This window comes from Aythya marila (assembly GCF_965140915.1).
Source record: "Aythya marila genome assembly, chromosome: 14".
Classification (NCBI taxonomy): domain Eukaryota; kingdom Metazoa; phylum Chordata; class Aves; order Anseriformes; family Anatidae; genus Aythya; species Aythya marila.
In genome coordinates this window covers 17,894,928-17,909,448 of record NC_139055.1, presented here as the reverse complement: position 1 = coordinate 17,909,448, position 14,521 = coordinate 17,894,928, and the positions used below count along the sequence as shown (strand labels likewise).

Genomic DNA, 14,521 nt, shown 5'->3' with positions numbered 1-14,521 from the left:
GGAGTGGAGGCATCCTTCGAGCCAGGGCATTTTTGGTAGGCATCCTGAGTGGCTTCCAGCTCAGACACAGGCATCAGCTAAAGCCCAGCTATTGGATTTGTTGAACGTGGTATAAATGTGTCAACACGTGAGCAAGGGCGAGAGAGGTTAGAGACGGGTGTCATCTGCACTAAAGTGATGCAGGAGACTGATGATGGCTTTGAGACATCCCTGGGGAAAATGGGTGAGGACCGAAATAGAGCTCTTAACGTGAGGCAGGTTATAAATACCCGCGATGAGAATTTAGGCTTTATGGAGACTGCCTAGGGCTTTGAAAAGGTCACGAGCCTGGTTTGAATAATTCTCATTCTGGAGGAACTGGGTAGGCAGAGGCACTTTCTGTAACAGATAATAGTTAGCAAATGGATTCTAGTTTGAAACTCAATCCTTGTCTGTAGCTCATAACTTCCCTCCCTTCCAATTACGTTTGTAACATTGACACGGCAATTTCAATTTTATTTTTCCTCTGGAGCATTTGACAAACTTCATACTGAAGGAACTCCTCTGTGTTTCAGGGTTCTTTTGCTTGGAACGTCGGAACAATTTTTCATAAGCCTTAAGAAACAAGATACTGGTGTGTGTCAGTTAAAGGCATCGAATTTCCTGGGAAGAGGGGGTTTAAAGGCCCCTTTTTCTCATAGTTATTCTTTTCATCTGTTTTATTGGGTTATCATTCTTCAAAATCAGTGTTCTAGTGTCAGTTAGCTGCTTGTTAACTTTTATTTAATAATTATTTGAGAAACTGCTGGTAGAGCTGATTATCAGTGAGGTACTTGGGGTCTCCAAGTAGGACTGGAAGGGAATGATTGACCAGTTCCTGGTACCTTCTCGTAGCACTTGTCCCTGTTCTATAATGTACCCAGCAGTTACCTTGATGGATGGGAGGAGATTTTGGTAGACCATTGTTAGCTTAACCTAGCTAACACGCTGATTAAGCTCCCCTATTTTTCCATGCTTGGTTTTATCTAACATTTTTGGTTATTTCTGAGTCATTTGCAGTTATTTCTGCAGATCTTTAAAAGGTAAGGTATGTAGGTTCAATCCTGCAAGAGGCACAGCCCAGGTGAGGCATAAGAAGGTGGCAGCCACTGCTTTATTGTCTCGCTGTAGGCTCTTGAATGAGTAGGGGCATGTGCTTGAGAAAGGCTTTCTGCACAACTTGGAAGAATTACCGTGCAAGTTGTAATTCAGAAATTGGCTTGAAAATTAGAGGACTAAGACCTGCATGCGGGTAGGATAAAATCTGTTAATTATTTTGACACTGATAATGATAATAAGAGAAGCTCTGTAAGTTATTTATTTTTACATAAGAAGCAGATCAATCATTAATACCAGGTACAAAGATGACAGAGCCTTGATTACCCTATTGCCTGGAGAACAGGTTTGTCGATAGATGCGGTACAGGAGGAAAAGAATATGCTTCTAACAAGAGAATGATGGCCAGAACAAAAGAACAGGAGTGGGGGGTTCTGTGCAAGGAAAATCATGTCAGCAAGCTAGAGTTTTTGTGTTAACCTTGCTTGTTAATCAAGATAATTCATTTGAGCAGGGTATTTGAAGGAGATTACTCACAGCAAGATTAGCCATAGGAAATGTATCAAGGACCTGGAGGAACTTTTGAAGCCAATTATGTGGATGACAGCCTCCTACAGCTGTGAGAATTGAACCTTGAAGAGAGAAAGACAAAGTCTTGAAACATTCAAGATGTTATTGAAAACAAACACTTCTCTTTTCCCGGCCTTTCCAAGAAATTTATGAACAGCCTTTCTGAAACCACACAAGTGGAGTAAATCAGTGTTGTTGTCCTAAATCCAGGTAGTGTATTTGTTGGTTAAAAACAAGTGTTTTTTTTTTTTTTCTTTTTCCCAAACCTAATTAATTTTTAAACAGGATTGCTTTGGAAAGGTGATGGTTCAAGGATGCCTAGCAAAAGGAGGTTGAAGCAGATGGATTTTTAAGGAGATGAAGTAGCTGGTGGTTGGAGCAAGCGGGCCACAGACAGTGAATAAAGAGCTCAGGAGAGGGCTGGCTGGCTGCTCTGGGCCCTCCTGCAGCCAGCAGGGAGGTGTCAGCAGCATCTGAGAAACTCGGAGCTGCCTGGAGGTGACCCGGCAGAGCTGAGAGCAGGGCAGGGGCACGCTCGTGGCCGGGCTCGTGCTCCGCTCGTGGTGTGGTGTCTCCTCCCGGGAGCTGTGGATGTGCCAGGGACTCAGCAAGCCACTGCTATTTTTTCTTCTGGGGTAAAATTAGAAGACACAAATGCTTGAATCAAGAGAAATTGTCATAATGAAAGAGGAACTCGGGCTTTGCCTTATGAATAGTGGCTTGGGTTGAAATTATTTTGGCTTATTTTTTTATGAAGTTAATATTTGCAGATAACAATATTTTAATAAACAGTCACTGCGAGTTGCAAAATAAGCTTTTTCAGACTCTTTATGTGACAGTACCAGCAGCACAGAGAATTCTGTGATTTTACAGCACCATCAGTGCTGGTGAATAGGAATAGAGGATTAAGGACTTGCAACTTGCACGTCTTAAGTCTCTTGGTTTTTAGAAATCTTAACTTCTGAAGTATGTAACTTTGCTTTCAGATGTATTATACCTCAAATGTATCATCTAAAACCGATCGGTTTTACTTGTAAAACCTGTATTACTATTATTTATGCCTTTCAGTGAAAAAGTAAGAAGCTCAGAGCTCCAGTGTTGCCAGCTTCTGACAAGGAAACGAATTTTGGCATTTTTCTGCCACCAGTCCTTCCTTCCAGGCTTCCTGCTCAGGGTGTGCCTGCTGTGTCCACACTCTGGCTGTGTCTGTAGGTGAGGGGCTGAGGGCACGTGTCCTGCTCTCTGAAGCACGCGCCTCTTGCTGGAGGTGCTGCTCTCGTTACAGACCAAGGAGAGCACGTGCTGCATCTCTTCAGGCATGGAGTAATCTGCAAAAGCCACAAAAGTATGTAGTGCAGAAGGGCTACGTTCAGACCTGTCAACAGCTAAACGATCCCATAGTCTTGTCCCCCACTGCAGCTGCTTTCTTTCATTTTATTCATAGTTTCTTCCAGCAGGTGCTCTGTGGAGGTTTCACAGAGTGCTGGAGATGATAATTGCACCACAGAAATGTTTTTATTTTTTTTATTTTTTAATACCCAAACTTTTAAATACCAAGAGATGTGGAAGTGGAAGCAAAGAGTAATGTGCAGCATTTTAATATCCAAAATATATTTTTATCAACTCTATCTAGTCACGTGGCCTGGGATAGTTGCAAAGCTTCTCAGAAAGTGGTAGGTAAGATACTGGCTGCCTCAGAGCCTCATCATGTTCAGAGTACGAGGTAATTAGGACAGACATCTTGAGCTCGCAGCCTGCATATCGCGTGGTGTGTTCTACAGCCTCCAAAATCATTCCCAATTAAAACTTCAGCAAGCTTAAGAGAGAAACCTGCTAAATGTTGCTGTTGTTGACAGCTAATGCAGAAATGCTTTTTGATGACTGAGCATTAATTGAAGTCGGTATTTTGCATCCACCACACATCTTGTGGTTTCAGGTTTCCTTTAGACCATTTTCTGATGAAGTTAAGTATTGTAATATTTTTATAATTAAGTTACTTTGAAATGCTCAGGACTTGCACAGCATATGGTATCTCTGAAAACCCTGCACCTACATTTGCCAATTTAAAAAGCAGTAGCACAAATGAGGAAAACACACTTCTGTTAACCCTTTATTGACTTCGAATTATCCATTAAAAGAGGAGGATTTCAATCCCTATGTTGTTGTTTCATTTTTCTTTTTCCCCATTTGGAAAGAGTACAGACGATAAGAAATCTGTTTCTGTAATGAAACTTTTGAGCCATGCTCCTGTAACTTTTTTCCCCATCTACTTAATTTAGCAAACCGAGGGCATTTGGGGCTGTTCCTTGGTTGGAAACCAAGGGGCAGTGCTGACAGCTCATTGCTGCAGAGTGTCAATGGGATCCCTGCCCAGTACAGCCCTGCCTGCAGCAAGCCTCTGCTGCAGCACAGCCTCGTGGGTGGCTCTTGACCTGAGAAACACCAAGGGAAAGTAAGCCTTCCCTGCAGATGCCCCAAAAAACAGTAATTCCCGTGAGGATTAGTGTCTGACACCACAACGGCAGGATGAGACGGGAGGATTCTGCCTCCTCTGTGCAAACACCGCAGCTCTGCTACTGCTGACCTTAAGGCTTGGCAGGTTCTCCCCTCTTTTAGGATTTCCTGGCCAATGACAAGGAAATTAAGCTTAAAATTGCTGCGTGAGAGTATTTAAATTGGGGTTCAATAATGCAAATGGTTGTTCCACGCCACTTGCAGTACATTGTGTAGGGCATGCAGCAGTGACTGGGGAAGGTGAGGGGGGATTTGCTGTGGGGCTGAGCAGCAGCTACCTTGCAGGAGCTGTCCTGGACGTTGGCTGGAACAGCTGCCTTGCATAGAGACACTCTGAGGAGAGGAAAAATGAAATGCTTTTCAAATCAAGAATCAGCTCTGACTTGTGAAAAAGCATTTCTATTTCTACATATTTAAAAAAAAAAACAACAAAAACCCCAACCCAGACAATGCTTCCTTTTCTTATGCAACTCGTCTCTTCCTGGCCAAAGCGTGTGCTCGGTGAGAAATGTTTGTGCCTTGCAGAAACCCAGCCAGGTTGCGGAGCGAGATGACTTGACGCGCGAGGTCGCTGGGTTCTCTTTGCAGTGGCAAAAAGTACAATTTGTCTTCTCGCTGTGTTCCCGAAAGCTGTTTGACAGGCAGTCTGAGAGGAGAATATTCAGAAAAACAAAATATCTGCAGAAAATGGCAAACACGTTTCTTGGCATAGCTCTGCCCTGGTGTATCAGTGTCCTAGCCCAGTCCTACACCTAATACAGCGCAGAGTGTTTGTTGCTGCAGGTAACTTTATTGAAAATCACCAATAATTGCATGCAGTATTAATACCAACTCAAACAGCAGGGATAATTTAGGATTTTCTACTTCCTGGACAATACAGAACAAATTTCCAAGTGCCTGACATCTCTGTATCGAAGGCTTTGATATGTGAAAGATCTGAAAACATTGTTTCAGGATGCAGCAGAATACTTTAAGTCTGAAGATGCCTGCTAATTAGTGTTCAAACAAATAATACAGCATTCAGTCTCAGTCTCCATCTGTGTTTGTAGGCTGAAAACTCGTCAGGACAGGCTGTGTTTTTACCCTTAAAGTGTCTTCTGTATTTTGAGCATTTTGTAATGAAAAACCATAAGTAATGAATAACTCCAGTGTACTGAAGTCGAGCAATTTTCAAGTTAAATGTGGTTACTGCTCCTTAAACTTGTGAGTCTTGAAATTCCAGATGTTTCAGCACCAAATACTCAGGTCACTTAACAGCTGGATATTAAGCGGTTTTAGACCTTTTTTCCCTAGAAAACTAAGTATTTTTGTACAACCTATTTAAAGAAATACTTTGTTATATTCAAAATACATCGTTTTGTAGGGTTTTGGGGTAGGTTGTTGTGTTAAAACAAGGCATGTTATAACAGCTCTTGTGCCTTAAGGAAGCTTTGAAGCATCCTTGTTGTGAATTGTAAGGTTGTGTTAAAATGCCAGTGCTCCTGGGAGTGGGCACGAGACTGAAAATCAGCATTCTCCAGTAGCAAAGGCTGAGCAGATGCTCAAGTGCTTGCACGTTTAGGATTGTAGAGTTGAGCTTTAGGCATGGATGGCTTTATCTGTATTCTTATCTGTATTAGCAAGTCATGCAGCGGAGGAGGGACAGCTGAAGAGGGTGCAACAGCTGATGCTAAGAGCCGTGTTATTCAGTGTGCTGGGCTCATATGTTTCGGTAGCTCCGGTCTGATCCCATGGCCTGAACGCCCATTAGTGGTTGATGCACGATACCCTGCCAGTTGAACTTGCATTCCTTTCTCCTGTGATGCCATTGCTTAAGCATTTTTAATTATGAATAGCAGTGAATCAGGAGGAAAACATGGTTTCTTGTAAATGAGGCGCACATAAATCAGGCATAAACAAAGCTGCCTTTGATATGTGGAAGACGTTTTTCCTATGACCGTGTTGCAAGCCAGTGAGTGAGTGTCTGAGAACTAATGATGCAGATGTAATAGATGAATATTAAGTGACAGGAGCATACAATAAGATTATAAATAAAAACTGCGATGTAACTTACACGACTGACTTTTTGCACTTCTGACAGTGGGAAGCTATAGAATCACATTTAAATTTAAGAATCCACAAAAATACATTTGGTTAAATATTTCTATAATATTACAAAAAATTATTATTTTATTAAAAATTATTAATCAGGCCATTAAAAGTTTTAATAGTTTTATCTTTGGTGTATGTGCTTTGATATAGGTATTTACTGTATTGTAACAAAGGCTTGATTTCCATTGGTTTCATGTTTTCTTCCACTTTGACTGTTTGTGTATGTCAGGGCTTAGTTTCTGTTTATTCCAAACATTTTGCTGTGTAATTACATAAGACAAGTAGGAATGAACATTATTCTTGAGCATTGTTTAAAATCAGCAGATAGTGAAATAGCTTCTCTGTCACTTAAGAGGTTTGCTGACATCGCTTTCATACTAGTCAAGATATGGAATAAGTAATTTAGAAAGTTAAAATCCATGTTTCCGAAACATGTTGGTTATGTTCATTCCAGAGTGTTAAAAACTGGTATTTTTAAAACCTGGTGGTAATGGCTGGGGAAAAACCATCGCCATGCCTCCTCTTGCTGAGAGCTGTGTTGCGGTGCAATCAATAAAGCATCACATGATGCGCACTTGGAAGTAATTAAACTTGACCTATTGACTTGTAAATATGAGTAGTTTGTTCTTTAGGATTAGAAGGGTGGGTTTTGTCGTTGGAACATAATCCTTTTCTGAGTGTCCAGTTGTTGTAAAGTGCTTGATGGGCCAGAAATGATAGTGCCAAGAGCTTGACCTTTGATCTGAGCAGTGCTCTTTTTCCTATATCGTTTTTGTGTACTCTCATTACTTAATTAACAAATGATGCAACAGAAACAGAAGGGAGTTTGACAGTACCTGAATTTCATGGATGTGTTTATGTAAAATAAACTGCAACCCTTCCCAAAGTAGTCTGACAAAGTGTTTTGTATACAATAAAAATGCTTTGCTTGAAGAATATTCGTTGGAAAACTGTCTGAACTGCTAGGAATGTGAAAAAAGTAGTAATCAGTTTTGTGATAAAACTGATAATTATTAAAAATACAGAACACAAATCTTCTGGTTGCATGCAGTCCTTCTCAGATTTTTCTTTGAAGAACTGTTGCCTCAAATTTCTATTGTATGGAGTAAAACTAAAGCTGTAACTTTTTTTCAATGCAAATGCGATACTTGTGGGAGATAGTTTTCACTTTTTTTTTTTTTTTTTTTTTTTTTGTGGAGAAATAATAACATGAGTTTTGATATACTGCAAATACTGAAAAACTGTCATGCTTGTATCATGTCTGTGTAGGAAAAGCAAGAATGAAGTCATGAAAAATTCCCCTCCCAGCTGCTTGCTGTAGGCACGTAGCACATACCAAGCTTCAATGTGGAACTTGTGCTCCTCTGGCCTTCTGCAGCAAGGGGCAAGAAAATTCCAGTTGTCACTTATGACTTCATAGCAGTCATTTCATTTAGGGATTTTTTTTTTTTCAGTAGACCATTAATAAAATCAAAACTTGACAGCTTAAACTGCTGTGCTCCTGCTAATTGCAGTGCTCTGTCCTGACAGCTGTTAGGATTACACTGATAATTTATTTGCTGGAATAACACGAAGCTTTGCTTGAATGACTTCACAGTTTAGTTCCACGGCTTAACTTCCTTTCCTGAAATTGCGTGCATCCTAGAAAAGTTTTTGTGTGATCCCGTAATGTAAAGCTTAGAAGCATAAGTCTTTTAAGTTTTCTGCACAGTGATAGTGTTTCAGGGGATATTTTCTGTACCGATGACTGTGTAACTCAAATGCTTGATGTGGCTGAAATTTCAGATGAACTTCCCAAAAGTAACCTTAGTAAGAACTGATGGAGCCGATCTGCTTGTTAGGATTTGTCTCCAGATTTGTTTTAGCCTTGTTTTAATTCAAACATTAATCTCTACTTCAAGTTAACTGAATCTTCAGTTATTTCTTCTGATAAGTGTTAAATGTTGATGGCTGTTGACAGCCTGAGTTCCTAACACAGCAGGTCTAACTACAGAACTGCTAACCCGATTGGGATGCTGCTAATCAAGTATTTTTGTCTAACTTGAAGTCTGCATGGGATAGCTTTCGTTTGAGCCAGTCTGTGTCGGGTAGGTCAAGCATACCTAGCTCAAGCTGATAGCTCTGTAATGAAGACAAACTGGCTGAGTACATGATGCCAGATGCTATTACAGCCACGAATTATGTGAGTTAAGAGGCTTTTGGTCTGTGCCCCCAGTACTACCCCAGCAGCATCCAGCTGGTACCAGCTCCTTTTTCTGCTGGTTCCAGCACCTCCGTGTCTGCCGGCATCGTGCCTTCTCCAGAGCTGATTCTCCTGAAGCCTCCGCTCGTAGCCAAAGCAATTCCTTGGCTTCTCTTTTTAATCAAATGTCTCTTTTACAGACAAGACTGAGGAAAACCCATTGCATAGTTATAGTCTTGTGGCAGGGGCACTGTGTGGTGGTCTTCAGGTGTCCTGATGGTAGCAACTTTTTGGAGTGATCAGCTGAAGCATATTGCACTGCTTTTAGCCTCTCTCCTTAGTTGCTTTATTACACTGTCCATCACGTTGTGGCATTTATGCTTTTTGTATTTCTTAAACCCATCACGATGGGTCAAGAAGCAATATGAGTGTGGAGGTCACAGATTGAGGCTTGGACCTGAGCACAGGCTCTGTCCTGTTTGCTGGGAGGTTGAAGAGGGGGATGTGGAATTGAGGGAGCTGTGATTAAAGATGCTTTGTGCTTCTGAGTTCTTCAGTTTTATAGATATTTGTTTTTACAAGGCCTGTTTAATGCTTAATTAACATTTACTAATGTGTTCCTGTCAACACTGAAATGCATGGTGAGTGGTTCTGTGTATCTCCAGTAATAATGATCTTATGAAAGAATGTTCTTTATATTTGGGCTTACATAACAGGCTGTGATGAGAGATACTGAGGAAATTAAAAAATATATATTATAATGGTACTATACTGTTAGAATTTTTCATACAATAATTTCATCATTTTTTCAATTTTTTAAGGGTAGTGTAAGGTGCACCATTGCCAGATCATTTTATAATGAAAAGGTAAAACAGGCTGTTTGTCTCATTTTGTCTCATTCCTTTTCTTTTTTTCCATCCCTCTCTAGTTTTGGCAAGCAGTCTGGAGGAAAACGAGGATGCGAATGTATCATACTGGAGCCTTCAGAAATGATTGTGGTAAGGCAAATTTTTCAAATGTATTTAAATGTATTGCTGGTTTCAGCAAATTCTTTCTGTGTCTTAAAGCAGGAAGCTTATTGTAAAGTGTTCTAAAAAATTGCAGTAAAATTGCCTTGATTTCAATTATACCTAGGGCTGCTATCGTAACAGCAATAGCTATGTACATTTAATCTGGATGGGTAAATGATGGTGATGATTAGGATGATTGTGTCATTCTTCCTAAAATTATGTTTACTTGAGTTCCAAAAGCTTACCAGTTATGTCTGACTTGAGCATTCCTGAATCAGGCAACAATAATCTATCTTGAATATTTTATTTCTGTCCCCGCTCCACCCATTTCATTGCTTTTTACTGGCCAGGCCAGCAGTACCGTGTCTGGAAGGAAAAGCACTCTTAGTCCCAGCTTTGCAGTTCCACGCAGTGTGAAGTCTTCTGGGTACTAGGAGAAGGAATGTAGGAGTGCTTAGCCAAGCTTGGAGGAGAAGGCTTTCAGTTTAGTTGTCATCAACCTTTTTTGCATGCAGCTTGCTTTTTGCTGCTCCAGAATCCCTATGAACACTGCCAAGTTTGTACGTACTTACAGGTTCAGTTTTTGGGTCGATGTATGCATGCTCCTGGCAGAGGGAATGTTAGGATTGCTCATCTGTGGTGCAGACCCGCCTTGTACCCTAGCAGTGTGGCTGGGATGCAGGAAGGTCTCCTTCACCTTTGAGTTTGAGATGCTGGAACAAAGACGCGTGTTGCACCGAGGGGCCATGTGTCTGTAAGCAGGCTGAGATCTTCAGGCTGCTACTGATTTAGCTGCCTTAGGTCTGGGTATGATGACATTAAAACTAATATTTATCAATGTGTTACTCACTGAGTATGTCAATATTCAGCTTCTATGAGAAATTCGGTTGTCACAGTATTCTTAAATCCGTGGACGTCACGGATGTGCTGTACGGGGAGCTCTTGGTGCCCTTTGGGCCTTTCCCTCTGCGCGGTGTCAGTCTGATCCTGCTCGAAGGCCTCGATAGCATCAGCAATGTTCTTTGCTGCAGACAGCGGTAAGCTGCAGCCTGCCACCTCGCAAAGCTAGCACAGGTGAGAGTGCAAGTAGCCTCTTTCAGTCTTCTGAAGTGAAATTGTCACTTGTTTATTGAAATTACCCAGCATGGTCTGGGACCAACTTATGCCTTGAGGGGTGCCAGAGAACTGCGTGGATGCGATCTGTGCAGCCATGCTGTGTGAATGCCCCGGGCACTTGGGTTCCTTGCTGCCTCTTTGCTTTCTTGCCTGATAAGAGCAGCAGCCGAGGACTTGGTGTGTTGAGCACACAGATGTCTGCTGCCATTGGTGAGCACAGTCCCACACCTCGGTGCTTTTCACCTGCCCCCTGGGAATGCTGCATGTCTGTGGGCCTTCAGGCTGGGGCAGCCGACAGGAATTTGGTCTGTTTCTAAACAAATCAACAGCTCAGACTAATTTCACTAACAAACGAGTTGCACAACTCTTTGCTTACAGAACTGGTGCTCCAGAGGTTAATCGAGCTGGTGTGCTGCTTCCTGCGAAAATCCTGTAGACTGTGGTGCAAGTGCTGTTTGAAGTGGGGAGTCTGCAGCACGGAAAGTATGTCGCTGCTCCCAGGGCTGCCCAGTGACTCACCCGCCCGCTGCAAGTGGAGTTGCTGGTTTACATGAAATATTTTCCATGGGCAAAATATATATTACTGCTATTGTTGTATTTAAAGAGAAAAAAAAAAATCCAAACAAAACCCCAACCAATGGAGGAAAAAAAACAAAAGCACAAACAAACATGAGGATGCACGTGAAAGAATAGCTTCTATACAGAGCATGCTACTGGAGAGAAAATGACCTTATTAAAGTATTTTAATGAAGAATTTGGAGAGTTTTCTGTGTGTAGCTCAGGGAGCTAGAAATGCAATGAGTTTTTTCAGAGGAGTGCCCTGTCATGGTCATGGAGAAGCCGGTGTTGTCCATGTCAGCATTGCCAAATGCTGCCAGTTGTTCCTGGAGAGAAATGCACAACCTGGACAACTGTCCTCTCTCAAAACTCTTTCTTGCATTTTCTGTAACTGTAGTTAAATTCCAGTGAGATTATAGAGACACTTGAAATCCTTTCACCTTAAATCCTTTTCTGGAACTTAGCACATTTTTCTGTAGGAAAATCAGTGAACCAGAAGCCTGTAGTCATTCATATTTTATAGGTAAATCTAGCTAAAGGTACTAATAACTTCCAGGTTTCTATGTAGCCCTTCCAATGGGGTGAGAAAAGAGCATCAGCGTGGTGGCACGCACCTTGCTAATGGTCTGCACCGACAGAAAATGCGCTTGAGTTTCATTTCCCAGATCAATTCTTATTACTTTCTCCTAATTCTTTGTATTTTGCCAGGAGTTTTTCCTTTTTAATATGCATTGCACCTCAAATGGTATGTTGCATAACAAATATTTATCTTCAAGCAAAAGCAGCAGTGGTTTAACCTACCTAAAGAACGCCGTTTTCTGCTTTTGCTGCTGACTGATTTTTCTTTTTCTTCTTTCTTTCTCGAATGTAAATCAGTTGGAATGGGAATCCTTTGGGAACTGACCCATTTTAAAGGCCATAAAATGTGGTCATCTTAAGTTAATGAGGATAACAGATAGTGTGTGAATAGGCATTGTAGCTCATATTTTGGAGGCTGAACAATCTATTGAATTAATAATGGGGCCATTTATCACTTAAGAAAATGGCCCAGAATTGCAGCATATTTCCATGTCCTGAAGTCTCCCTTCTGTTGTTCTTTCGTGTCTTCATTTTCTTCTTTAGTTTCGAATGTAAGATTTCAGAAGAGCAGCGTGATATTTGGAGGTGAAATTATTTCAGTGCTAGCACCGACTGCGGAGTGAAGTTGAGGATAATCATGCAATCCTCCTTGATTTTTCTTTTTTTTTTTCATGGCAGCATGCGTTGTGGCTGAAGCTGTTTGCGTGGAAGTATCCTGCAGCTGCCAGACTTCAAGGATAATGAAACAACACCCTTGATTAGAAACTAGCCAGTTAGCGTGCTGTTCCAGACACTTTATTACGTGATGGAAATGAAATAATACCCAGAAGTGTGCTCGGGCAGCAGCCATCGGTGCTGTGGGCCTTCATGCTGTCCGTGTCCCTGGGCTCCAGTGCTGGGTCCCCAGCTCGCAGCACCCACAGAGATGCAGAACTCCTCCGTAGGAGTCATCATCCCTCTCAGGGCAGTGTGAGGAGGTTGAATGTGAACTCTACCAGCAGAATATTTTGGTTTTAAGCAGGTGAAGGCATGGCCGAGTGATGCACAGTACATGGGAGCCCTGCAGTGCCTGATGCCGGTGCTGGTCACGTGCAGCAGACCAGCACCAGCTGTGTGCACGCTTACAGGTCACAAATATAAACAGTCTGGTGGTTGGCTGGGCTCAAAATGCTGATTTTGCTGCTGGTACTAAATTGGAAGCTATGTGGTGTCAAGGTCTTTCCTGGTGCTCTGATTTTTGTTTTGTTTTTGTCGGTTACGGCCGTGGTATTAACCGAAGGAAGCAGGTGGTCTCAGTTCTGAGTTTCCACTGGCAGTTGGTTGTTTTGCCCTTATGCTAACAAATCACGTATTTATGTTCGCTTCTTGGCTTTCAGTTAGAACTAAGGAAGAAAAATAGCTTCATCTTGCAGTAAGTGTTCCCTTTAGTCTTAAAAATTCTTAGTTTGGGGCTTTAATGTAATAAAGGTCTGCAGTGTTGGGCTGGTTGTTGTCCTGCTGCTTCGGGAAGCCTCCACTGCTCAGGCCAGCGTGCTGTGCTGGAGGAGGACCTGCTTTGGTTGGCATGATCCTGGAAGACTGAACCCAGAAGAAAAGGGAAGTGATGTGTTTATTGAAGTAGTTCGTGTAGCACATATAAAATTTGGAACAAAATCAACACAGTTTTGGTTACTTAATGGAGTAACTGTAAGAAACCAAACTTCTTTACTTTGGGAAGCCTTCTGCGTAATTTGAGCAATGGTATTGCTGACTAGAAATCTGTATTTTCTGCTACGTGAAGAAGGGCTGCAGTACCCACAGTCACAACGCTTTTTTTGAAGGTGCTAGAGGGCCTGTGTAAAGCTGTGTTGTCTGCCTGTGTGCCTTGCTTTTTTTCACTTTTTTTGCTTTTTGATAAAATGTGGTTTGAAGCTAGGTGTGTGTGTTTGTTTTTTTTTTTTTTTTTTTTTTAAACCAGTGTATCTTTATATTATGTTGTTAATGTATATTTTTCTCTGGAATTAAAAATAACCCATGAAGTAAGCCCTGTCACTTGCACCTTCCTTTTACCTGACATAGACCTGGCTGTTTGGAAAAAGCAACGTGCAAAGTAGAGGTGATGTTGCTTTGGTGAACAGTTCAGATATTTTCAGTTTCTTACTATCTGTTAATTATTTCTAATTTTCGTTCCTTTATACCTTTTGAATTTTAATTGAGCTAATTTACAAGTGTGCAAAGGGAGGGCTGCATAAGCCAACATGAAGGTTCTCCTTTTCCAGTGCTAACATCTTACGCTTAGGAAAGCGTGTTACAAAAAAAATAAAATCATTTAAGCCAGTAGAAACTTCTACAGAGTAACTGTATTGTAGAGGAGCTTCTTGCCTCGCTGCAGCCCATTTGCATGCATGTCTGTTCTGTTTCCTGCTAGGATGTATTTTTCCAAAACATCAGAAGGAAATGAGGAGGGATGGGACTGCTTTTTATAGAAAAAAGGAATTGTAACTAGTAAGATAAAAAGCTCCCATGTTGGCTTTTACTAGGGAGATAAATTTACCTTATTTTTAATGTTTAGTCGCAAATAAAATTTATCATCAAGATATGAATGAAGATCCAGTTTATTCTTTGTAATCTGTTGGAAGTGATTAGAAATGCGTATGGCATAGGGAAAGTAGGACTGAGGGCTATTTCCAAAACAACAGTAAAACCACACAAAACAACAACAAACACTTGGAATGTTTTAAGTTTTTATCTGTGATTGGTACTAAAATTAAGTTACATTTGGAAAAAATACCAAAAAAAATAGAATGGCAGTCAGTGGCTTTAAGCAGATTGTAAATACGCAAACGAT

At 41.3% G+C, this 14,521-nt stretch overlaps 1 protein-coding gene across 5 annotated transcripts in view; it reads left to right on the top strand.

Annotated features, from left to right (window-relative positions):
* The window catches only part of RAPGEF6 (Rap guanine nucleotide exchange factor 6), a 123,505-nt gene that overhangs the window by 28,183 nt on the left and 80,801 nt on the right, over nucleotides 1-14,521 (top strand). For all 5 annotated transcript variants that reach the window (XM_082771956.1, XM_082771952.1, XM_082771953.1 and 2 more), the window contains exon 5: nucleotides 9,360-9,429. In XM_082771956.1, the coding sequence (XP_082628082.1) occupies nucleotides 9,360-9,429 (70 nt within the window). The remainder of the gene's footprint in view (nucleotides 1-9,359; nucleotides 9,430-14,521) is intronic.